Source organism: Dipteris shenzhenensis, chromosome 32, assembly GCF_047967505.1.
Source record: "Dipteris shenzhenensis isolate YYH24624 ecotype China chromosome 32, Dip_SZ_1.0, whole genome shotgun sequence".
NCBI lineage: Eukaryota > Viridiplantae > Streptophyta > Polypodiopsida > Gleicheniales > Dipteridaceae > Dipteris > Dipteris shenzhenensis.
Window position 1 is genome coordinate 21717371 of NC_141627.1, and position 26649 is coordinate 21744019.

Genomic DNA, 26649 nt, shown 5'->3' on the forward strand with positions numbered 1-26649 from the left:
GAAATTATTGCAATTGCAAATGATTCTAAGTTTTATAATAGTCTAAGGGAATTCATGAATCCATTTTCTAGATTTGTTTTTTGATTAAAATGTTAAAAAAAGTATTATTACTGTAACCAAAAAATGAAAATTTTTTATTGTTGAAAATTGCCAAACATCAAAGAGACCAAGTTTTACTACTCCAATCTCCTTAAAACAAATGTGTGTGAAAAAATAGAATTCAAGGGATTAGGCTAATTTAGATTTCTCAAAGAAGATTAATTATAACTTGGCTACAAAAGATTTTATATATATATATATATATATAATTCCATGCATCTTTCTATTGGCCTTATGCTCATACCAACTTTGACTTCTACATGCACTTTCATTTTGTATCCAAGGTAATGGACTTGGTATCCATCTTAATTTGTAACATCTATTAAGCAAGGTAAAGTAGAATGTCAAGGAACTTCTGGAAAAAAGTTTATGAGGTTTTTCTCATGAATCTAAGATGTTTTAGAGTAGGAGCACTTTTATCTTGCAATAGATCCATGTCCACTCATCAATTGGAACGTACTTATTGGAGGTACCAAATAAATTTGGATAATGCCATTCTCATCATCAAAGGAGTCCCTCAGCTCATTACTTTATAATTTGGTTTGGGAGATCAATTCCAATCTTAGTATGTTATATTTGGAGATCTAGATGTATAATTCATCTTTTCTTAATTAATGCACCAATTCACTCTCTCATATTCCAACCCATTAATTAATTAGTTCTAGTGCATGGAGGCTTAATTAAGTTATGTTTATCTATGGCTTAATTTATTTATACATTAATTAAGTTATGTTTCTTTATAGAATAATTTATTTTATGAATAGACTATGTCCAAGGGGGGCTTCCCCAAACGTTCATAAAGTAATATTATATCCCCATTCTCTTATAACAATATTGTAAATGCTCCCTCATCCTCCTCCCCCTTTGAGATGTCCTTTCCTCTTTCATGCGTGGTACCTTCCTCCCAATCTCACATCCCTCCTCCTTTAATGCCCCCCCCCCCCCTTTATACCTTAATTTAATCATGTCCTTCCCCTCTTCCTTTCTCCATAACTAATTAGTAGGACTTTCCCATTTTTCATCTCATAGGGTACCTATAGAGGCCTTATATGGGACTCAAATCTTTCCCTAGTGACTCTCAATGATCCAAAAGAACATTGTACACACACTTATGGACACTTGACACTCAATATCCATTTCTTCAAGCTTGGTACATTTGCTACAGCACTAATAAAATTTCTCAAGAGCTTAATAAACCATAAACATATTATGGTAAGCTTAATACACAATATTCTATCTTAATGTGCAAACATACTAGTATTGAATTGCATCCACCTCAATTCAAAAAAGTGAATGATGCACTGAGATGAAAGAATCACCATAGCAATACAAGATGAATCACCATATGACTACAAGCTCAATTGTTTAGTGTCTTACAATGAGCCACATTCCTCACAATCAATATTGTGCTTAAATTTGTAAGCTTAAGAGATAATTTTATAAATCCACCAAAAGGAGTATTCACTTTCAAAAAGTCTCTATACATGCCTCTTCTAACCTTTTTATGTTTACCAAGGTCCAGACTCAAGAATTATTTTGATGAATTTAAGAAGGAGCTTTAGTCCAAAATCCAGGTTCCTAAACCTTTAGTCCACTTGGGCACATGCGATATCCATCATTACATCCACATACATTATTCTCATTGATACCACTTAGATGAGATTCTTTTAAGGGGACACTCATCCTATGCTCCTCAAATGGAACAAATGAGGTTAACACCAAGTCCCTTTGCATTGACAATTGTCAATTGCTCACAGTAAAATTCACATGTTTGTGTCTTACTTTGAAGTGGTATATGTGGATTGGTGGAAGATAAGTGAACAGAGGAAAATACTCATTTTAATATTTTTATATATGCTACATTCATCCATGTTGATTGCCATAAGCGTGCACATGCTTTATGGCATTTTAGGACCTAGCACAAGATAACTAATCTTCTGATTAGCAGTGTTTGACGTGGTACTATTCTATAAAGAATCATTTTTTGCCTCAAAAAAAGAAAGAAAGAAAGGCAACTAATCTCTTTTAAGAGTTCCTAAGCTAGGGCCCTTCAATTGAACAAGCCTCAAAAAAATAATCATGGACCCTTTGCATCTCTTCACAAAGCTCAACTCCTAGTGTTTAAGGTTCAAGAGCAACCACATGCAAATAATATATCACAAAAACTACACCAATCTGCAAACAAAACAATCTATAGTGGCTGGTAAGTCATCATCCGCTTTTTTTGTGGGGGTCTTTCAATTTGTGGTCTTCAAAGTGAATGAAATATAGAATCTTGGGTTCTTTGAAATTTAGGACCATAACTATGTGTATTCTTTTTTATTTGATTCATTAATTATTTTCTTTTTGTGAGAGTTTATTATTCTTAGCTAGAGATCTCTAATGATCGTGTGCTTGTCTCAAAGCAGGAGTTTGAAGGTTCATGGAGATTTTTATTCTAAAACACTAAGGTAGCACATAAGAGAAGATTGTTTTCATTAATAATGTTCTACGGGATTATCACTAAGGTGAAGCAACATTACTTATTGCAATGACCCTATTGCCCAAAACTCAAAGCATAGAACCCAATGACTTAAGGGTTCATTCTCCAAACTTTATAAATTCATGGAGAGGAAGTGTTGTCACCTCCTGGTCCACACTCTATGTCATTATACTTATGCAAAGTATGCACATAATGATGTGCATTTACTTGCACTATTGGATTTAGAAAAAAAAAAGGTATAAACTTAAAAATTCATTATGATTACTTAAACTTATGTTCTAACCAGCACTCTCTTATCATGCATGTTCTCGATTACAAGGGAGCGCTAGGGAATTTTAAGACATGACCACGATGGAAGTGAGATAGAAGGACAACACCAGCATACATGTTATTGTAGTCCATATCACAATACCGGACATGCTACAAGAGTGGAAACTTCCATGTTATCAAAGTCTTAAAGAATAATTTATAATCTTATGTGCAAGTGGTGCCCTATATGTATTTATTGGGTTTAAAATTCTAAATGGGTCATCACTGACTCGGTAATAAAAGCACTTGGCATTTGTTGGGCGAATCTATTTGTAATGGACCCTTGGTCATTTCTCATGTCTATCATTTTGTGTGTTTCTCTTTTTCTCTAAGAAAATGCTAAAGATGTAGGTGCTTTGAGTGTTAGATGCTCCACAACTTAGAAATATATCAATTATCAAGTTCAATCAATTAAAATAAATGTGAATCTATCCACAAAGGCAACTCCAAGTCACAATAGGGCTGGGTGCACAAAACCTACATTAGCCAACTATGTAGAGTCATGAAAATAATGAGAACCCGGTGTCCATAGTCTCTAGGACGTCAAGAAATCAAATATGAACATATCTGGTCCATAGCTCCACAGTCTTTCCTTGCCTACCAGACTTTCAAATGATAGGAGTTGCAATTAGACTGCTTTCCCACCCACACACCCTCTCTGATTGTGACACATGGGGAAAGATGTTCCTCACTATTACAAGGCCGGTGCAATCTGGTGTTCCTGGGCAATAGTTGTTGCCATGGAAGTACTAGGATGGTCGGAAGATGAGTATAAGGATGTGGCCTGGTTCTTAGTGTTGTCCTTGGCATGGAGACAAGTGAAGACACGACATGTTAGACATGCTTCAGACACAAGTGCCTAAAGTGTCTTAAAGATAAGTTACTTAAAACACGTTATCTTATTTATAATAATAAATATTTAATTTTAAAAAGTTATAAAATTATACCAGTATATAGATTTGGACCTTGGTTACAACTTACTAGCATAGATAGTTGCAAGAAATCTTGTACTTAAGAGTCAAGACTCAAGACTTCAAAGTTACGAGTCCAAATTTGCTAATTAGCAAGCAACGTGGAGTTGGGTTTGAAGCAGACTAGCACGGTGTGTCTCACATGTACAAAAGATTGTGTCATCTACTCAAATTCAAATTTAACTAAGGTTTTTAAGTATTTTATTATAAGAGTGTCTAAAGGTGTCTTATAGGAGAGTACATGTTTAGTGTCTAAAGTGTCAACTTTAGAAACGAGTGTCTTGAGAACCATGGTACACTGACAATTATTGGCCAGAGTGCCCTCTCTTACCACACGCATAGCACTTGCTCTGTCCTTTCTTTTGCCTGTCTACTAGGGCAGCAAGGTGCTGAGATCTTTGGATTGAAAGTCTACTTACGCTCGAGGTGGAGCACGCAGGCTCGAGTCTAGAGATAGCCGGCAGATAGTAGAACGACCTTGTGGTAAGATCAGAGGACCATACCATTGGTGGGACTCTAGATCTATCTCTTCTGTATTGTGTCCATTGCTTTGGACGAAAATATATTATTTTGGTGTCTTCTACATATGGCTTGTTCATTGTCTATTGATAAGTCTACACATCTATCCTATGCACATAAGTTTAAGAAGTTTGTGATCCCACACCACACTAGGTGAGCTCCTGGGCTATTCCATCAGTCTTCCGCTCTGCGTACCCTCAGCTGGTTGATTTCTAATAGAGAGGCCGTATAGAAATGTAGAGAGTGTGGAATGGCACACATTGTGTCCAAAACCGGTATTGATGCATTGCTTTGGACAAAAATATATTATTTTGGTGTCTTCTACATATGGCTTGTTCATTGTCTATTGATGAGTCTACACATCTATCCTATGCACATAAGTTTAAGAAGTTTGTGATCCCACACCACACTATGTGAGCTCCTGGGCTATTCTATTAGTCTTCCACTGTGCGTACCCTCAGTTGGTTGATTTCTAATAGAGAGGCCGTATAGAAATGTAGAGAGTGTGGAATGGCACACATTGTGTCCAAAACCGGTATTTATGCAAATAGGAAAATTTCAAAGTAAGTGTCGGTTTATTCCCTTGATGGCAAGCAGACACTTCTCCATAGAAAGAAACTGACAAACGGATGCAATCAATAGGTCTATGGGGAGCTAGTTATGTTTAAAGATGCACATAAGTACATTAGATAGTGTGATATGTGTCAATGGACTAACAAGTCCCAAAGGTCGACCATGACCCTCTTCACCAATGACAGCACAATGAGCCTTCAAAATGTAAGGATTGGATACATTGGGCCCACATGGACCTACAACTGCCTTGGGGGCCCAAGCTCATTACATTCTCAATGCCATAAATTGTTTGTCCAAATGGGTCAATGCTTGGCTAGTACAAGTGCTTCGAGAATTTTATTATTTAGCATATTAGTACCAATGTTGGTGGTTCTTTAAAGATTGTAATAAATAGAGTGCATACTTTATAAATGAGGTGCTTCATAAATCTTGGGTAAATTTATGATAATCCAACACATCTCCAAGGCAATGTTGGGTAGAGACCGCAAATATCACAAAAATATCAAAATCAAGAGAAACAATTAAACCATAAGGCATATAACAATGAGAAGCATGCCTTTCCACCTAGTGTACAACATAGAGGTAGTTGTACAGCAAGGGTTTATCCTTCATACCTTACAAATCTTAGTACAATAAAGGACTAATTCCAAGCAATTATGGGAGAAGAGGCTTTGAAAAGGATAAGCCAAAATCATCATCATGCCTACAACTCCAATATAATTGAGTAACACTTGCCGAAAGGCATGGTTCAATTAAATTGCGAAGGGTTGTGAAAGGAGGCTTGATGCTTTTTACAATGCTATGGCCCATTAGGGAGAAGGCCCTTATTAGGTAAAAGAGATCAACGCAACTAGTGAAGTCCCCCCACAAACCTTGGATGGGAATGCAATGCTGCTATTTTCAAGGGAAAAAATCATGATAACACTTGAAATATAATGAAACCACGTGTAAATTTTATAATAAGAAGAGATCATGTAGCTTACATGTCCTTTTCCTTTACATATATACCTTTGTAAAACTAGAATATATCCAATCATACAAATTCAGCTTTTTGTTTTTACTTTAGGTCCTCTTATAGCTCTATAAGTTTTGGAATTGCTACCTTTTGAAGAGAGGCTTTTAAGGTGTTGACATTTTCTCTTAGCTTTCCATATTATTTCTTCTATAAAAGTTGCATGGAGATGGAGAGAGAGAGAGAGAGTAGCTTTCCATATTATTTCTTCTATAAAAGTTACATGGAGATGGAGAGAGAGAGAGAGAGAGAGAGAGAGAGAGAGAGAGGAGGGGGGGGGGGGGGGGGGGCGGGACGGAGGGAAGGAGGGAGAAATCTAATCTACTCCCGATGGTAAAGTTACCCTTTAAGAAAAACCATGTTAAAGCAGAGAGAGAGAGAGAGAGGGGGGCGGGGGGGGGGGGGACGGAGGGAGGGACAAAGCTAATCTACTCCCAATGGTCAAGTAACCCTTTAAGAAAAACCATGTTAAAGCATAATATGGTACCTCCCTCGAGGGAGGAAGAGAGGGAGGGAGGGAGAAATCTAATCTACTCGCAATGGTCAAGTAACCCTTTAAGAAAAACCATGTTAAAGCATAATATGGTACGTCCCTCGAGCGAGGGAGGGAAGGAGGGAAGGAGAAATCTAATCTACTCCCAATGGTCAAGTAACCCTTCAAGAAAACCATGTTAAAGCATAATATGGTACCTCTCTCTCTCTCTCTCTCTCTCTCTCTCTCTTCATGTAGCTTCAACATGGTATCCCAGCTTGGTCCCCCTTACTCTACTAGCACCATTCTTGGCCTCAGTGATCGTTTTCATCACAAAGGACATCCATTTTTTAACCGGCTGCCACTTTCTATAGCTCGCTACTCCTATTCTAGATCAAAAAGACAATCTTGAAGAGTCTTCTTTTGGGGGGGGGGGGAGTTGGTGCTATTTGTGTAGCTAATCAACCATTTGCTAGTAGTTATATTCTACATCAACTTGAGCCTGGTGGAAGATCTATCGATACAGGTCTGAAAACTACCAATGTTGCTTTTGGAGTTTCCCCCCTCTACCTTGGTCGTCATTTCTTGGAGGTGGTTTCTTGATAATTTGCTTATTTTCAGCACTTACCATCTGTCTGCTAGATCTGCCCCGTTTTTCAAGTTTTCTTCCTATGTTTCTTTAGTTTGTGTTGGCTCCTACTGTGACACCATCTACTTTAGAAATCCACTAGACCAGACTTGCAGCAAATTCATCATCTAGGGTAATCGCCGCTATTTTCAGGAGCTTTGACTCAACTATTCTCAAATTAACAACTAGCTAATTTTTGGCTAGTCAACCACTATCTTTTTTGCGGTTTTTTCTCCAAGAACAGTTACAGATCTAGTTTCCTTTCTGCCTTGGTTGATTCAGAATGCTCACGATCATTGACTGCTGCAAACATGACTTTCCGCCCCTCAATTCAAGTCTACCAGCTCCTTTTGTATGCCACCATTGTTCTAAGCTTTCCCTAGTTGCTATTATCGCTTCTTGCCCATCATTATACACCTTCGTTACCCTCATATTTGTTAAAACCGCCACATGCAGTGAATGGCCTCTCCTTTATCTCAACTTCAATCAGCGGATGCATTAGCCATTGATTGGTTGTCCTCATCTTTATCTTTATTAAGCATTTGATGTGTCCAGCTAAGGCTTCGCCACTTCAACATGGCTTTATCTACATCCTCTCTTCCCATTAACACTTTGAAGAGATTCTTGGTAGATTAAAATGCAACTTATCTTGATGCGAGAAGAATTTGAGAATTGTTCTCTCGAACGAGGAGACTTCTTCATCAACTTCCACAAGATCAAAGCTTGGACGAAGTGCAATCAATGAGCGATTGCTATTATTGGCCTAGGACTATCAACTCTTATTCATCACATCCATTTTAAATCAAAAATCTAGGTTGGTTACAATATCCCTATCTTTTTCAACCAGCTCAATTGAAAGGCATTTTTAGAACTTAAATTTTATGAGCATAAAATGTTTCTGGAAGTGATCCCATGGTTACAACGTATTCTATTATCAATCATCTTACTTTTCTTAAAAGTGAGCATGAGGAAAAAATGGTAGTGCTCATTAAGAGCATGAAGAATGTAACACTGTTCCAACCTTCCCTACAATTGCTCCACGTCTCTTGAATCGTGCTCGAAGACATGGTGGCCTTATTGTTAGAGAGAGATCACAGAAACATGGAAACCTTTAGTAAAGATGAGTACTTAAGATGCATCCTCTTCAAAGAGGATCCTTAGCTGATGGGGGATGACTCGCATATGTCCAAAGACAATCCTCACTGCATGTGAGACTCATCGATCCTCTGGGGACTGGGGTTTGAAAATCACTCCATCCTCTAATACCCTCAAGAAGTGATCGTGATAGAACTAGACCTTGGTGGATCGTGAGAGAAAAAGAAATTAAAGATAAAAGTTTATTAAAAGGCTTCAAAAGACTATAAGGGTCTACGAGACTCTAAGAACCTGATACAAGCTTAAGGGGTGGACGAATATAAAAAAAGGACCATAATCATAATGCTATGAATACATAAAGAGAAATCTCTAAGCTCAAGAAGAAGATGGGGGCTAGCATCATTGGTGGTCATTTGGAAGCTGGCAAAGGGCGTCAGAGACATATTACCATCTTCAAGAGGCCTCACGCGCCTTTGACATAATCTATGTATTGTCTTAAGGCCCAATATATCAACTGTGATAACCGCCTTTGTTGTTGGCGACTTCCACATGACTAGAAAATCGATATCATGCTCTCGTACTTACATTATGGAAACCAGTAACATTGATGCATTCTTGTTCTTGAACAGAAGGCTTAAAAATCAAGTCGATACCATGACTTCCTTGAGCTTGCTACAACCCCACATGCAAAGTAACAATACTGAGCCCATATTTGCAAAAGGTTCTGAGACTAAGTAGAGGTAGCTGGCAACGCTGGGAACACCATATATACCCAACACTTTGAAAATGCCTTAACAATATTCAACGGTAAAAAGAAAGGTTCGTAGCTTACGTCAATCATCAAAACTCCTTCAAAAAGCTGCATCACTTACTTGAAGGCCGGCCAGCTTTTCCATCGCACAACAAAAGAGGCCACTTGTTCAAAAATGTCTTTTTCTTGGTCTTTTCTTTTTCTTTTCACAGATTTCGTAGATGTAAGGCATACTACATATGTCAATGATATGATTTCAGATCGGTTGCTATGTTCACACTAGACATGTAAAGCGTAGAAAACCAATCACCAGAAGTTGAAGCATTAGTTGCAAGCTTGTGTAATAACCTTCTAAAAAGTGAGCTATCTGTTCTCAAGTTGAATGCTTGCAAACATCTATCTTGACATTTTGAGAGCATGGCGAGGCTCCTCACACTGCAGATGAATCACCCTCTAGTTAATGGCGCCAAAGATACCATCCATACCTTTAAAAGGGCTTATAATTCTCTTGCTCCCAATACTATCAAAGTGTATATATTGGTTTATTGTTGATGCAAATCATTTTGTTTCTTCTAATCACTATATTTAACAAGATCCAAGCCCATAATCCGCTTACTAAGATTGCTTTGTTATTAGAATTTCCACCAAGAATTAAGTTCCATAAAGCTTAAGCAATTATCTTTTGGCCTAAAAATTGTCCAACCCAAGCACAAAGTTAGATGGTAGTGCCAATAACCACTATCATGCAATGTGTCAAATATTGTAACTTCATCACAATCCAAATTTGTTGACCCTGCAATGGAGTCACTCAAAGTACAAACAATATGATGTCTATCAAAGTATGTGTACTTCTTGCAATGACAATCGAAGAGTCTGAGGGCCACAAAGGGCATATCCCAAGCATAGTGCAAACACCATACGGACAAGAATTGGACAATTTTCCAAAAGTACCAAAAGTATATTCTAGAGAGAAACGGCCAAGTCTAGAGAGAGAGTGCACAAGTGCTAAACCACAAGAAAGCCATAATAAGAACTTTCTGACTCGAGCTCCATTTGCACTCTACTTTGTATAAAGATTTGGAGACTCTACTTTGTATCAAGATTTGCATTTCCATCCTAGGAAACAAAAAAATTAGACTTTTCTTGGTCTCACCTCAGTTGTGTATTTGTCTTCAAAACCAGTAATTGTCGTTGGGATGTGATCATGCACTGATGGCATGATGACAACACTCCTCTCATGTGGCAGTTTGTCTTCATTACCTGCGTTGGCATGGTTGCGGATGATCCTCACGCTTGATGGTGACAACCAAAATCGATTGGTGGAAAAGCCAATAGTGGTGTGGGGCCACCATGGCACTAAGTGGCTGCGTATGAATACATGGGTAGTCCAAGAGATTGTGCAGTCAATTTAAGAGGGGTAATGTATCCTTTGAGGGGCTACTCATGGCTGGCACACGCACTTGGGCCAGTCGTATAATCCACATGCGCAAAATCAGCTAAAGAACTGACTGCAATCTGGAAACATCTCCAAAAATCTGCTTAGCAACTCATGAGACAAGGAATACTCGCTAATCATCTTTCTTCCATGAATTTGAAGGAATGAGTACAAAGTAAGCTTCTGGTCTGTCAATGCCAGAATACCTACAGACAACAGCAGTTGCCAAAAGTACATTTAGTTATAGCAGTTAAGCATTGTCAAGAGTATTATTTCAGCATTTCATTCATAAGTTTCTGCACAAAGTTTAGCTTTCTCAGAGTTGGTGGGCCACATCATGAGTCCTTTCCATGATAAAGATACACCAATTCTTACCAAGCTGAAGCTCATGCCCATCCTCATCCAAGCCACCCTCAGCTTCGTCGAGGACGTCCTTCTCCAATTCTTGAGCTTTTTGTGCATACCTTTCTAGAAACTGCTCTTCAGTTTCTTCATTCTTTTCATCTTCATCAGAATCCTGCAGGGTTTCCAACACTTAATATGCGATGCTCACAAGACACATATACTAAAAGAACTTTTTTTCGGGTAAAATTTGTTTGGAAAAAAAAATAACAATGATGATAGGATTACACACGTCATCTTCGTCATCATTCTCATTTTCATCATCCTCACTGTTTTCGTCTTCTTCACTTATGTTCTCCTCAGCATCTTCCACTTCTTTCAACCTTATTGATGCAGTCAATATTGACTGAAAGCATTTGTGTTGAAGGTCAGAGACTTTCTGATCTGGAGCCTTGTTACTCTTTATGAATTCATCTATCATCTTCAGCAAAGCAGCCACTGCAATCATGCCCAGGAGACTATTTATTTGGTGAAGTAATTTGACAAAATGCAAAAACATAACTGAATGAGAAGCCATAAAAAATCATATTGACATTGAAATTGTTAATACCAGTCAGTTTGAGCTCAGATTCCAAAGCTAGCTGTGGATCTTCAGTTGACAGTGCCAAGTCTGCAAGAGCTTCACCCCATGTCAGCAATGATGATCCCACATTCATCTGATCCCTATCTTCAGATAGAACTTTTGCAACGGAATCTGATGAGCAAACATAGCATGCCGCAATCAAAAGCACTAAGGGTTTTGCAAGTGGAACATTATTGCTGCTGAGTTGCATTAGTCGTTGAGAAGCAGCTTGGGTAAATCGAATAACCAACACTGGCATTATCTCCTCACTTTCAAATGAGACACCTGACAAATGTAGGAGAGCATGACTCAACCTACAGGCCCGCCATGTTGCCGCAGAATAAGCAGACTCTATTGCTGAGCTAACAAATGCAGTAATGCCTTCAAGAATGGAGCGAGGTCGTACAGGTAATGCTGGGGGTGCAGGAATAGCTGCAACTGCAAAATGTGGCAAGGGAAACCTTCCCTGAAATTTTGAAATAAATCAAACATATGCTCCCCGGTAGCGATATGGAAAATAAACGATTGATTTATGCAGGAAAACAGATGCATTTTCAGGAGGAAATGAAGGACACAATGATACTTTACTTGTAGAGAAATGGTTTCTGTAAGAGCTTCAAAAACAAAGAGACCCTCCTCTTCTTCCCAAGCACTCCAGCCAGCAATCAGATCTGACCAAACTTGTAAAAGTTCCTCAATTTTCCACTTTACAACCAGATCTCCTCCAGTTGCATACTTAAGCATTGCCGCAAGCAGTACAGATGAATCACTCAGGCAGGATGAGGGTGCAGATACTTCCGCAGCTGTTTCATCCTGGCATAGTACACATCAAAGAATAAATGTGGTGCAGATTTATGCCCTAAGCAAATAGCAGAAGGCTAACAATAAAATGCTAGGAATTTCTTGGTTGATTTAACTGCTTGAAGAGAAAAACAAACTTACCTGAGGAGGTGCAAGCCATGCTTGCTGCAAAAGCTCTGAGAATGTGTTTGCAATAGCAACACATCCAGCTTTCCAATCCTCTGAAGCCTTTCCTACATCTTCATTGGTGTCAGGTTCAGCAGTGTCCCAAGTTTGAGCCAATGCCGCAATGGCAGAAAACCCTGACTCTACTACCTGAAAAATCTCAAGAAATCTAAGAACACCTGCTTCATAAAAGATTCAGTATGCAGATCTTCTCACTAATTATCAAGGGCTTGATTATTCTTGTATGCACCTCATACTTAAATCCTTTATTGCTATTACACTGTCAAACCAGAATCTTCAATGAAAACCAACCAACCTGCGGCCAGGGTTCAGGAATGCATGGAATATGTTTGGAGACCTCAACTTTTACAGCAGATATAATTGCAGGAACATGGGGAACAATGTCCTGTTCGCCTGCCTCTGCAGCAGTAGCCAGAAGCTGCAGCGAAATGCTGGCTTCATCAGTGTCCTGCGCTCTTGCTCCAGTCACAGCAGCTTGCAATAAGGGAAGCCAGTCAATGGGTTTGAAGTCCTCCTGCAACACATCAAGTGGATCTTGAGTTTAACTTTTATCCTTATAACAGAAATTACCCGTCCAAGAGAGATCTAAATCCTTATTTCAAGCAGATATTTTATAAACAAATGCCATGAACAGGCTGCACCTGCAAAAGTGCAGAGAGAGCAGCAGCTGCTGATGTTCGAACTGGCATCCAAGTTAAATCCCCTACATTGGGAGCCATGAAAGCCTTTAGGAGCGACTCGTATATCTCCTTACTCATCTCCTGATGGTCACCATTCATGATTGAATCAAGGGACAAAACCAAAACTGGTATTTTGAAGTTGAATTGTATGGCAATCCCTGAAAGATACTACCAGAATTGGAATCACAGGAGGAGAATACCTCAGGTAGGCAAGGTGCCAATTCCCCAAGTAACCAATTTGCATTTGCAAGTAAAAATGGAGAAGGTGACACCATGGAGTACAAAGGCAACACTCGATTTTGAAGTAGCATTCGTAAATGCTCCGGTCTTTGCATCTTGAGAAACTGTCATGAGAAAGGCAGCGTTACTATGTTCTTAAAACAAAGATGAGTGCTAGGAAAGCGTAGATAGAAAATTAAATAGAGCTTAATTGTTCGAAGCAGTTGAAACATCACCCATTCAAATGCAAACCACAGAACTCTGATAACGTGCATTTTTCTTTCTAGGAAAGTGTAGATAGAAAATTGAATAGAACTTAATTGTTCGAAGCAGTTGAAACATCACCCATTCAAATGCAGACCACAGAACTCTGATAATGTGAATACTTTTTCAAAAGAAAAAATGACAAACTTCCTAAAGCGGTCTAAATTACTTTCAGCTTGCTGAGGAATTGGTATCTGTACCTGCTGGAGTCCGCCATATGCCAAGAGAACACCATAGTAGCTGCACAGAAGGCGACTCATGTCATTTTACCTATAACTTTGCCATACATATTTCTACTTAAATAGCAACTTGCCAAACTTATAAGGTACAGAAATCTTCAACTAGCTCTGAGTGGATTTTGTGAGTTCAGACCAACAAAAGGAACATCTGATATCCAAAATCGTAATAATATACAAACAAGGAATGGCAGCATGCTCATCCAGCCCTGTACTTTTTCTAAAACACAACCACGTGCCGTGCTTGAATTTATGAACAGAATACCAGCCTCCAAAGAAGCATATGATCTGGTTTTGAAAATATACAGCCACATAGAACGTCAACGCAGGCTGAGTTCATAAAAAGGAGTAAACAGAGGCCAGTGGAGCATGAGGCGGGCAGAAAACGGAGAATATATATGATATTCATCTTCATTTGTACTTTAGCATTGTCAAGACTATGTAGCAGCAACTGAGTAGAGCCAAATCTGGATTCACAGTGCTTTCCCCATTGGTATTCAAAGATAAGTTGTACAATGATTAAAATAAGACCGACAGGGAAGCTTGTAAGAATACATAGTACATTTGTACCATCCACTTTTGCTTGGTGATGGTTGATCTATTCTATTCTATATAGTTAGGTCATGTTGAGATAGATGGTTGTTGGAAATACTTTATTGCATTAGCTATGTTACGGCAAGATATTTTTTGTTCCCAAAAGAAAGATTTCTATTAAGTATGAAAGAAACTCCCACAGCAAGGCTCAAGGGTGAAGTACATCATGCGAACATGAGAACATAAAAACCCTAATAGGAAAAAATTAAGCTCCTCTAAGAGAGCTAGAAAAAATCCAAGATTGAAGCTGAAAGTGCCACCTCAACCCTATGGGGGACTCTGAGAAGAATAGGGAGCCATTCCACTACCTGAAGAAAACAGTCCTCATGGTAGAGGCCGCCCGTAAAGACCCCTGCATGCTCCCAAATGGCCACCAAGGTGTGTACTGTATCGGTCCAAATATTGGCCAATGTCTGAGTAGGGTGGACCCTGAACCGTCCAACGCCTCTGTGCATCTGGATCTCCAAATATGCCATGCTGATATGCTCGCCACAATCTCCCATGAACTATCCACAAAGGCATGCGCAAGGCTGTATGGAGAGCCATGAACGTCATCCAGAGAACAAGACTCAACTAAATGTCATTGAACCAAAGCCATTGAGCCAAAGAGCCCAAGAAGAGTCATGTCTCTCATAAAACCTAAAAGAGAGAGCCAAGCTACCAAGCCCCAAGTCATGAAGAAAGGAGAATGCTCAATAATCTAGCAATCCCCTTCCAGATGATCCTCTCCTATCTGCAGTCCCATAGGCAATGCTAAATAGACTCCTCAACAAAAAGGCAACGAAATGAGAATGCATAAAGACGCTCAATAATCTCACAATCCCCTTGCAGATGATCCTTGCCTATCTGTAAGCCCATAAGCAATGCTGAATAGACTTCTCAACAAAAAGGCAACAAAATGCATGTGCAATCTGCTCGAACATGGATCTCTACTAGTTCACGGCAATCCCTCCATGAATAGAAAACCAAAAGAAATGAGTGAATTTTCTATTCTTGAAGAATTTTCAGCATCTTTTCCAAAAGAATTCTTCAAATTAGCTGAAATATAAAAATTCTCCCAATGAGGAGCTCCAGTGGGGGTGCATAGAAGAAAGCATGGGCTGCTTGCCCCTTTCCTGCATTGCAATGTGTACAACCTCTCCGACCTTCTCACAAATTTTTTTGCCAATTTGCTGGCCCATATGCTTCATTGCCTCGGCTTGGGTCATGCTTTGAAGCATCACCGATAAAGCATCCATGAATTTGGCCCCTGTGCCATCAAGCCTATGCATTGCAAAACTCGGAGGTATTTTATTAATATCCTTGGTTGCCCCTGAAATGCCAGCATTTGGTTCTTGCTGTCCACGTTCATTTGAGCTATTGTTTTCATAAGGACACTTCATCCCACAACATCCTTTAGTATTTGCAGCCGGAATCAATTGATTTCTATCATGTATTAGCTCATCATCTATCTTTTCATCCATTAGGCCTGCTTCATTGTCACAACTATGTAGGCTTGTTCCATCACCCTGCATATAGGTGCTGAACAGTCAGGGCATCATCTCGAGCAAGGTATTGTTGAGATATCGAGCTCCACTCGCGATATGCCAAACTGACCGTTGTGCATTTATGTCACCGACTTGTTAGCTGCAAATGCGGTTGTACACCGCCCACGAATAATAGCTGGATGACAGCTATCCTTATCTACTCTAGTTTGTGGCTCAATTAGTATGCCACCTTAGTTAGTTGAGTTTGGTTTGAGACCCACATATAGGGTTCTTTTATTTCCTTGTACTAGAGTTCTTTTGGTTTACACAACTAAGAAGAGGAAAACTGTTTTCAGCCTCGACCTGTGTGTGTATTCCCCCATTGTGTATGTGAGAAAGCCGCAAGTGAGACTCCTTCCCTCTCTCCCACTATCTTCACATGGTATCAGAGCCTTGTTCGTGACAAGGAGCTCAAGAAAGCAAACCAAGTTCGCGGTGTCCTGGTAAGAGAACCAGTGTTGCTTTCCTATTTCGAGTTTGGGAGCAAATCTCTGCAGGTAGCACAGCCAGAAGTGCAAGAGTGCACTGTCTCATATTGAGACGCCCTTCGCGGTGTGACGAGACTTTATTTTTCTGATTCGAGGCCATTTCGAGGCCCGTTTTGAAGGTGAAAGTTCTTCGCAAGCACTCAGAAAAAGGCCCTGTTTTTGCTGTGCGACCACTGCTCTGCTGGTCGGTGAAAAGTTGCCGCAGAAATTACATCGTATGCCTGTGTGCAGAGATATTGGGAGTTGCAGAATGATGCTTGTTGCCTGTTGATGCAAAATCGTCACTAGGAAGTGACTGTGTGGTCAAATACCACTTTCATCAGTTTTGCAGATCTGCCCGTGTGCGGCAAAAGCTGTGTTTTTCGCAATGACAGAATATTTTGCTGTGTTCTAGAATGGCGTCTGATTCTCTTTCACAGATTGTCACAGAAAAGCTTGACAAGAACAACTTCCAGGCATGGAAGTCTAGAATGACGAATTTCCATATGAAAAAAGGCTATTGGGAGTTCATTACAGGAAATGACAGAACCAGTTCTTCCTAATGTTCCCAATCAACAAGAAATGCAAGCATTTAAAGGATGGCATGAGAGAGCCAGAAAAGTTATGTACTGGCTGTCTATCAGTATTTCGGATTCTATGATTGTGCATATTCAGGATGCAAGTACGCCAAAGGAGGCATGGGATACTTTGGCAAAAATGTACAACACAAATACGCAAGCCAAGAAAATGCAGCTCAAACAGGAGTTGCACAATGTGCAGAGAGAAAATCTGAGCATCAATGACTACCACATGAAGGTGAAGAAAATTGCAGATGCACTTGCTTCCATTGGGTCGCCAGTGGAAAATGATGATCTAGTTTCTGTGACCTTGAATGGTCTAGGAAAGAATTATGCACAGTTCCGGACATCCATTGCCGTCCGTGAAAAATTTCCTGATTTTGAAGAGTTGTTTGCTCTTCTAATTTCTGAAGAGCAGAGAAATGGGGGTGCATCTTCTTCAGGAGGAACTTCAAAAGAAACTGTCTTCTACTCAAATGCTGGAAGAGGTAGAGGCAGAGGTAGAGGAGGCCGATCTGCAGGCCGTGGTAGAAATCAGAATATGCAGCAAACTCAAGAAAACCAGTCCTATGCAGGAGGACGTGGTAACTCTAGAGGCAGGGGAAGCCAAAGAGGCCGAGATGGATGGCAGAGAGGCCAAAATGCAAACAACAATGTTGAATGCTACTACTGTGGTAAAATGGGTCATATGGCTAAGGACTGCTACAAAAAGCAGAATGACATTATGAATGAAAAATTGCAGCAAGGCAATTATGCATCTTCCAGTAGACAGGGTGATGACAGAAATGAGCATCTATTTACGGTGCAGCATATGACCAATTCTGTGGACAAGTGCAGAAGAACGAAATGATGTGTGGTATGTTGACTCAGGTGCGTCAAATCACATGACAGGTCATGCAGAATGGATGCAGGATGCAAGGAAAATGAAAAAACCAGGATTTGTGGAGACTGGTGATGATACTGCACATCCTATTGTGCAGATTGGTAAAATTGCTTTGTCTATGCAGGATGGGAAAAAGAAATACCTGTCTGATGTATTTCATGTCCCGAACATCACCAAGAACCTGGTTTCTGTCGGTCAAATGGTTGAGCAAGGCTTGCAGGTCAGATTTAATCCTCATGGATGCTTTGTTGAGGATATGAAAAATAACGGTCGCTTGATAGCAAAAGGAAAGAAGAAGGGCAGGATGTTTATGTTGGATGCAGACATGCCTGAATTGAGTGCAACAATGTTTGCACATGGGACCGGTGTAGTTGCAGATATTGATATCTGGCACAAACGCATTGGTCATGTTAATATACGACGACTTAAATCATATTGTTGCAGGTTGCCTAAATTCAAGGTTGCAAAAATGCATAAGGTTTGTGAAGCCTGTCAATTTGGAAAACAGGCAAGGAAACCATTTCCTAGGCATGTTTAAGAGAGTAAAAAGCCATTGGAATTAATCCACTCTGATGTGTGGACTACTAAAGCTGCATCTATTGGAGACTGTCACTATTTTGTCACTTTTATTGATAACTTCAACAGAAAAGTTTGGGTGTATTTTATGAAAAAGAAAAGTGAAGTGTTTGGGCACTTCAAAGCTTTTAAAGCTATGGTTGAAAAAGAAACAGGCCTGCAAATAAAATGCCTAAGGTCAGATGGAGGGGGAGAGTACCTCTCAAATGAGTTTGCAAGGTTCCTGCAGGAGCATGGCATAAAGCAGCAATATTCATGCAGTCATACCCCACAGCAAAATGGACTTGCAGAAAGGAAAAACAAGCATATTAGAGAGGTATCTCGGGCCATGCTAAATGAGAAAGATATACCAGATTATTATTGGGCTGAAGCAGTTGCTACAGCAGTTTACATAATGACCAGGACTCCCACTGCAGCAATACATGGCATGACGCCAGAGGAGATGTATACTGGTAGGAAACCAGACATTTCTCATTTGAAAATTTTTTGTTGCATTGCCTATGTTCATGTGCCAGATGAGTTGAGGTCCAAGTTGGATCCAAAAGCTGAGAAGTGCATCTTTATTGGTTATTCTCTGCAGCAGAAAGGGTATAGATGCTATAGTCCTTCTACTCGTAAGTTTACAGTGAGCAGAGATGTTTTTTATGAGATGAGCAGCTGCTATAAACCAGTAAATGTAATGATTGATGTAGATGCACAAAATGGTAATGCTGCACAGAATTCAATGCAACAGTCACAAAATATCAGTCGACCTACAATGTCCTCTAGCAGTGGTTCACATTCTTCGCCATGGACAGGCAGATTGAGATCAAGAGAATCTCCTCAAAGCAATGCAGATAGTGGTACGCAGGTATCACGAAAAGAAAAAGAGAAGGTAGATCAGCCCATGTTTGATGTGAATGCAAGTCACTCTTATGTGGATGGTGAATCCAGTGGCTCAGAACAGAGCATTGATGATGAGTTGGGTATTCCTTCTATTATTACACCTGGAGTAAGGAAGACCAGGGATGTTTTGAGAGCACCCGAAAGTGAGCCTATTTTGCGCAGGTCTACCAGAGCTAAGTATCCTGTGGATAGGCTGAAATATGATGGATTTACAACCATTCACTATGCCTATATGGTCAAAGTGATACAGGAACCAGAACCCACTTCTTTTGAACAAGCCATGGGAAATGAAAAATGGGAGAAAGCCATGGATGAAGAAATGGATGCCTTGGAAGCAAATGCTACATGGGAATTGTTGCCTTTGCCTAAAGACAAGAATACAATTAGCTGTAAGTGGGTTTATAAGATCAAGCACAATGCAGATGGTTCTGTGAACAGATACAAGGCAAGATTAGTTGTCAAGGGGTATGCACAGACATACGGCATTGATTATGAAGAAACATTCAGTCCGGTTGCAAGGATGGCAACTGTAAAAGCAGTCATTGCTATGGCTACATCAAAGGGATGGTCTTTACATCAGATGGATGTAAAGAATGCCTTCTTGCATGGTGATTTGCAAGAAGAGGTCTTAATGGAGCAGCCACCAGGTTATGTTCATGCTATTCATCCTGAGTTTGTTTGCAGGTTGAAGAAAGCCTTGTATGGCTTGAAGCAAGCACCTAGAGCATGGTCTGACAAGATAGGACAGTACCTTGTCACTATTGGCTTTCAGATTTCCAAGGCAGATTTCTCACTCTATGTGAGAAAAACAGAGAAAGGGATTATGCTGCTTGTCATTTATGTTGATGATTTGATCATCACAGGTGATAGTGATGAAGATATCCTTCATGTGAAAATGCAATTGAAGCAGAAGTTTGAGATGAAGGATTTGGGAAAGCTGCGTTATTTCTTGGGCATTGAGGTGATTAGATTACCAAGTGGGATACAGCTCTTGCAGAGGCAGTATGGATTGGACATGCTGTCCAAATATGGGATGACACGCTGTAAGCCTATTTCAGTTCCTTTGGAGCAGAATGTGAAGCTGAGCACAGATACAGGTGAGCTTCTGGAAGACCCTACTATGTACAGACGCATAGTAGGAAGTTTGATTTATATGACTATTACCAGGCCAGATTTAAGCTATGCTATTGGATTGGTAAGTCAGTTTATGCAGGCTCCAAGGAAACCGCATTTGGATGCGGCTAGACGCATACTTAGGTATGTGAAGTCCACATTGCAGTATGGACTATTTAATAAGGCTGGGATTCAGATACAGTTGCATGGATACACTGATGCTGATTGGGCTGGTAGTATTTCTGATAGACGATCTACCAGTGGATATGTGTTCTCTTTTGGGAGTGTTGCAGTCACTTGGAGCAACAAGAAACAGCCTACAGTTGCCTTGTCGAGCACAAAGGCTGAGTACAGGGGTGTAGCAATGGCTGCATGTGAGGTAGCTTGGTTGCATAAGCTACTTTATGATATGCATCAGTCTACAGATGGGCCAGTTGTCATTTATTGTGACAACATGAGCAGTATACACTTGGCAAATAACCCAGTCTATCATGCTAGGACAAAGCACATTGAGGTGCATTATCACTATGTGCGGGAGAAGGTTTTACTAGGTCTTATTGATCTAGTTTATGTCAGCACAAAGGATCAGGTAGCTGACATATTCACGAAAGCATTGGGCGCAGAGAAGCTACGCAAGTTCAGAGACCTGCTTGGTGTGCAAGGATTGGGATTGAGCTCGAGGAGGAGTATTGAGATATCGAGCTCCACTCGCGATATGCCAGGGTGTCACCGACTTGTTAGCTGCAGATGCGGTTGGTACACTGCCCACGAATAATAGCTGGATGACAGCTATCCTTATCTACTCTAGTTTGTGGCTCAGTTAGTATGCCACCTTAGTTAGTTGAGTTTGGTTTGAGACCCACATATAGGGTTCTTCTATTTCCTTGTACTAGAGTTATTTTGGTTTACACAACTAAGAAGAGGAAAACTGTTTTCAGCCTCCACCTGTGTGTGTATTCCCCCATTGTGTATGTGAGAAAGCCGCAAGTGAGACTCCTTCCCTCTCTCCCACTATCTTCACAGGTATTGCTTCTGCAAACTGATATAACAGCCCTTCTCTTGCTGCTCATTTTTGTTTCCATCAAGTAGACCGCTATTTTTCTTTGAGCGGATCTCTACTGTCAAGGCCTTTCACAGCCCCGTTTGGAGTCATTTCGGCTCCCTTTTGAAGCCTCTTCATTGATCTTTCTCTCGAGCTTTGCCATCACCCCTTTTTCATGGTTTACACGCTATATCAGTTTGGGAATTTCTTTGCAAGGAAAGCCATACATTCAAGCTTCCTCTCTCTCCCGTGGCAGTTCACCATGACACCCCAACGTCCCCCTCGTGAGTCACTTGATGATAGTGATGAGGCTGCTCAGCAGGAGCACTTGCCTTCCAATGTGCTCATTCACTAGTGGTACAAATGTTCCTACTACCACTCAGCCCCTCTCTCCTACATCTCGGGCTGTTCAGACTCAATTCCTTGCTGCATTCTCCTCCATGCTCCAACAAGATACATCCTTACAGGGGGGATGGGGGTTCCTAAGTCACCTAAGACACTTAGAATTCCTAACCTAAAGACTACTAAGACAGTTAGGACTATTGGGACAATATAACTTAACCCAAGTCTTAACACAACTCAACCTTGGTTAGTTTGACCTGACCTAAACAGCAAGGATGATGGTTGCCCATTCCTAAGAGTGCTTCACCCCATTGAGGCATTTTTGGAGCGTCCATCCAAAGCTGCTCTAAGCATCTCGTTCAATCCCACCTCTTGATTTGTTCATTGCACCTGGGTCTGGCTTGTTCGTCGGTACTGCTTGTGTTATCTATTGTTGCAGTAGTTCATTGGCCAGCTACAATCCGTTGGTGTTAGCCGTTGGCGTAGGCATAGCAGTTGCTGGAATCGACGTGAAAGATGAAGTGAAGAAGCACAGGTGCCAGGGTCGGAGCTTGATACCAATGTAGCAAAGGGGTAGGGGCAAATTTGGAGAAAGGGAAATAGGAGAGTAGAAGGGAGGGAGAGAGAGGGAAAGTAGAGAGGAGAAGGGTGAGAGAGACAGAGAGAGAGAGAGAGAGAGAGAGTAGGAAGGAGAGAGGGTGAGAGGGAGCAGGCAGCACGTAGCCAGAAGAAGGGAGAGTAGATAGGATTAGATGTCACATCCAAAAGTACATTGCACATGAGGGGAGGGTACTTATATAGTACTGCTTATCCCCTTTGACCTCTCTATCTTCCAAACACCCCCGAGTACTAATAATCCTAACCCCCACTAACTTGGCCAGCTTTTGTCTTACATTACAAAAATAATCTACCAAACTCCACATCTAGCATCATCTCTAGTAGGTATCTCAAGATCTACAAAAAGAAGGGAAGCATAAAAATCTATAGCTGCGCCAGACATCATCAAGATCTAGCCGTAGAATCCCGTCTAAGTCAATAAGTTGAGAAACACTTTTCTCTACCATGCATAGAGGAAAAAGGTTATTAACTCCCCCCTATCAGTATCCAAAAGGACTCACGAGCATGGAAGGCATACTCTGCTCTCTCATCTAGCATAAGCTGCTGATGAGCCGCTGCAGTAAGACGCTCTTGAATCCAAGCATCCATATGCCATTTTTTCTCTTACCTCTATAGGTCTCCCATCTCGCACTAGCGATAGCATGGTAAGAATCACTTATATCTGAAAGGGTTGCTACCACAATGGAGGAGATTCCACTCCACCCTGCAAATGAGACATTCACATCTACAGCACATCCTCCATGAGGACCTCCTTTGCATACAATGCAGCTCGAATCCTAATATTAACAGAGTGATGTTTTAAGCAAGTCTTGCAAATAAACATAACCACTAGAAAACAATCTGAGGTGAAGACCCTGTTGCAATGCACCTCTATCCAGTGCCCAATCATCAACATAGAATCTGTCTATTTGTGCATGGATGGGCGAATGCAGCAAAAAGGCATCATCTATCCAAGCATCATTGCCATTGTACTGAAAGAGATGCATCCCAAGCTGCTCTCTCTAGTGCATGAATGCCACCCCTTTTTTGTTTAAAGGTGAATCCACCATGTTGAAGTCACCTCCAATAATCCATGACTCTGCAACGGAGACCAAAGAAAGAAGTTCCATCTAGAAAAAGACATGATCCCCTCTATTGCTAGGGGTATGAAGGTTGAGAAAAACAACCTTACGCCCCCCAATCAACAAAATGATCCACTGTGCATTAAGGGATACAATTATCCCATGTCAAAGCATGAGGAGAAGAAAGGAATCTGACACTGAAATGCATGTTCCCCCTCGTGCCCAAAGCAGGAGACAAAAAGCGGTTTGCTTAACTTTAGGCAATCTCTAGCATCTAGCTTGTGTTCCTCAATAAAAAGAATGTCAATGGATCCCCTGCTAACACCTCGATGAAGCTAATTCTTAATCATCTACCTATGACGACGATGAGACATGCCACCAATGCCCTATATGTTCCAACTAGCAGTCGGAAGGAAGTAGGATGGAATACCTTACCCGACCTAGTGGCTAAAACAACGCCCTCAGCAATCAGAAGGAAGTAGGATGGAATACCTTACCCGACCTAGTGGCTGAAACAACTCCCTTCTTAGTAGAAGACCTTCTAGAATAATGCATTGGAGGAAAATACATAGGGAAAGAGCCCCAACACTTGTGGAGGATGACGCCCTGTCCATCAGAATAACAATAACTATGTCACCATAGGTAGAGGGTACAAACTCCATCTTTCCAAGATCAGCAAAGGGGGAGAAAGAGTTCCTTCAAGCCAAGGATGAAGAAGAGGCAAGGATTGCACCCTTTCCTCGATCAATGACGAGAGACTAAAGAAGATAGAAACTTTTCTAGTTTATAGAAGTCAACTGACTTCGACCGAAGTCAATATTCTTTTACCAAAATGAATAACCTTTAACTAAAGACAATAAAATCTTTTCTCTTTATTTGGGGGGATAAATAAGGCTTTGTGACATCTCCTTGGCTTCTTTTTCAGTTATCCTCCAACTTATAAGCTTCTTGGTATAGCTGCAAAACTTGTAGATACTTTGAGGAATATACCTCATCCACACATTTAGCATCTAGCCTCCTGGTCAACACAAACCTGCGCATGAATGCAAAGTTTCCCAATAAGAGGAGTAACGCACACTGAGTTTCCTCAAAACATTTGATTTACATCTAAAACCCTTTCAAGCTTCTCTGACTTGATCCCAAGTCGCAAAGCCAACTCCCTAGAAATAAAATTATCTATAGTCCCTGGGTCAAAAAGATCAAGGCATTCTGATCTCTCACTTTGCCCTAGGAGAGGCAGAATAATGCACTCAAAACACAAGTGGAACTGTAGAGTGAGAGTTTGAGGGAGGAATATAGTTGGGCCCCGAAGAGGAAAGAACAACTGAAATAATGTCTTGCCTAGAGGGATGAATACAACTGTAAATAACTGAAAGGACTAAGTACTGTATGGAGGGGATGAACCCTCACTACATGATCATTATGTATCCTCATACATTCTAGTGTCATAGGGTTTTGGAAGGACGTAAAATCTCTCGTAGGAGCTTATGCCCTTTTTGAATGTATCAGGGTTTCCAAAGGCATAAAGTAGAAGGGAGGGAAGGTGAAAACAGTAGAAATGGGAGAGTAAAATATGAGAGAGAGGGGGACGTAACTTGTTGGGACCTGCCCGTGTTTGGCTGTTCTCTTCCCTGTCAGCTTATTTTCTGCCTGTCCTTCTCGCACTACTTGTTCTTGGCTTCGGTCCAGCTTGATGTTTCCAATGCGGAAAAGAAGGGCATGTGGCTGCCTAGTGCCCCGAAAGGCCTTCGGGTCCGAGGGAGCAGAAAAGTTTCGTAGTGAGCAGGAGAGAGGGTCAGCACGCTTTCTCCTTGTTACAGGCAAGTTTTACAATATGTATACGTATATGTATACCAATATTGGCACATATACCTACATACATACAAGGGCACACACGTGTAGATAGCAAAGAGAATCTTATAGGCTCCAACACCACGATGTCACTTTTGGCTTTATGGCTAAGTGACACCACTTTAGCCTCTTTGTTACAGAATTCGCATCGTGCATAGTGTGTTCATGACACTTGAATTATATTACAATCTTCGTGTTGCTCACAGGGACCACACTGTAGAGGAAAAGTTTGCCTCATCTGTAATAGTTTGCCCTTATCATACTATCGGTTGCATTATTAGATACAATGAGTCTGTAGCCGATTTTAAATGGAATGTGACTGCAAGTATACTCATTATCACTTTGATACCTATATGGGAAAGCATTCATAGCACACAAGAAATTGGCACCCTTGCTTCACAAATTAAGCACACTAATCACATGCCTTCACTTTCTGCCATCCCAATGATCACGTAACCATACTTATGCCAAGGTAGCTATAGCTTGACAAGAAGTATCTTTTGGTGTTGTGCCTTGCATAAGGGGCACCTAGGCTCTGCCATTGACAACCTACACACAAGACTAGTGTAGTAATGTGTCTTCATTGAGGTGCTTTTCTAAGATGGAAAGAAAGGTTGCATTAAAATGAGGTCCTTTTGTTACGGCATGTAAATTGGTGTATCTCCTTCCTCTACCTCATGCAGACTTCAAAATAACTAGGTGCATAACCAGCACCTATGCACCTACATTCCTTCGGGGATTGAGAATTTTGGGAGATTTGGGCCTCAATTGCAATGGCAAGTTAGTTGTCTAGATATGGCAGCACCCATGTGCAGCAATCAAGATTGTATCTTAGTAATGAACTCAAATGCATAGAGGCCTAGCGCACTTGTGATTTCATGGGCAGCAGTGGCGAATAAAGGATTCCAGGTGGCTGCATTTTTCTTTGCAAGGGGCTGGTGAAACCCAAGGAGGAAACTATTTCATGAAGGGAGAGCTACCAATAGGGAGCTCCTAGAATTCATAGGGTGCAATTAAGCATGGAAAACAAGAGTGCATAGGTTTTGATGGCCAGATATAAGAAGAGCCAGCTGCCAGTGCTTTTATAGAATCAGAAGTAGCACTTTTAAGATTAAATGAAGTTGAGTTTGAGCACAATCATTGTGATGATGACAACTGACATCTCTCAGCAATTCTTCAAAAAGTGCTTTATTTAACTATTTTCAAGGCGTTTGTAAACTATGGCTTTAATCATCTCTCTTACATGCAGAAGTGAAGACTATTTCGGTTGCTATCTTATCCCTTGTATCTCCACTGTAGCCCATGGCCCCACCCTGTTTCTGGGTTTTTCCAATAATTTGTAAAGACCAATATATAATTTGTGTGCATAATTGGCCCGTAGTGGGACCCTGGTGGGTGTGTTCATCTTCCAAGGAAA

General features: G+C 40.7%; 1 protein-coding gene across 3 annotated transcripts in view; it reads right to left on the reverse strand.

Annotated features, from left to right (window-relative positions):
- Positions 1 to 9669: 9669 nt before the first annotated feature.
- Positions 9670 to 26649, reverse strand: part of LOC147880456 (ARM repeat superfamily protein) — a 97483-nt gene continuing 80503 nt past the window's right edge. For all 3 annotated transcript variants that reach the window (XM_087370745.1, XM_087370743.1, XM_087370744.1), the window contains 10 exons: positions 13661 to 13700; positions 13178 to 13321; positions 12939 to 13058; positions 12593 to 12811; positions 12253 to 12426; positions 11899 to 12123; positions 11299 to 11776; positions 10981 to 11186; positions 10722 to 10863; positions 9670 to 10552 (listed from right to left, as the gene is read on the reverse strand). In XM_087370745.1, coding sequence (XP_087226871.1) covers positions 10404 to 10552; positions 10722 to 10863; positions 10981 to 11186; positions 11299 to 11776; positions 11899 to 12123; positions 12253 to 12426; positions 12593 to 12811; positions 12939 to 13058; positions 13178 to 13321; positions 13661 to 13700 — 1897 coding nt within the window. In that variant the 3' untranslated portion in view covers positions 9670 to 10403. The remainder of the gene's footprint in view (positions 10553 to 10721; positions 10864 to 10980; positions 11187 to 11298; positions 11777 to 11898; positions 12124 to 12252; positions 12427 to 12592; positions 12812 to 12938; positions 13059 to 13177; positions 13322 to 13660; positions 13701 to 26649) is intronic.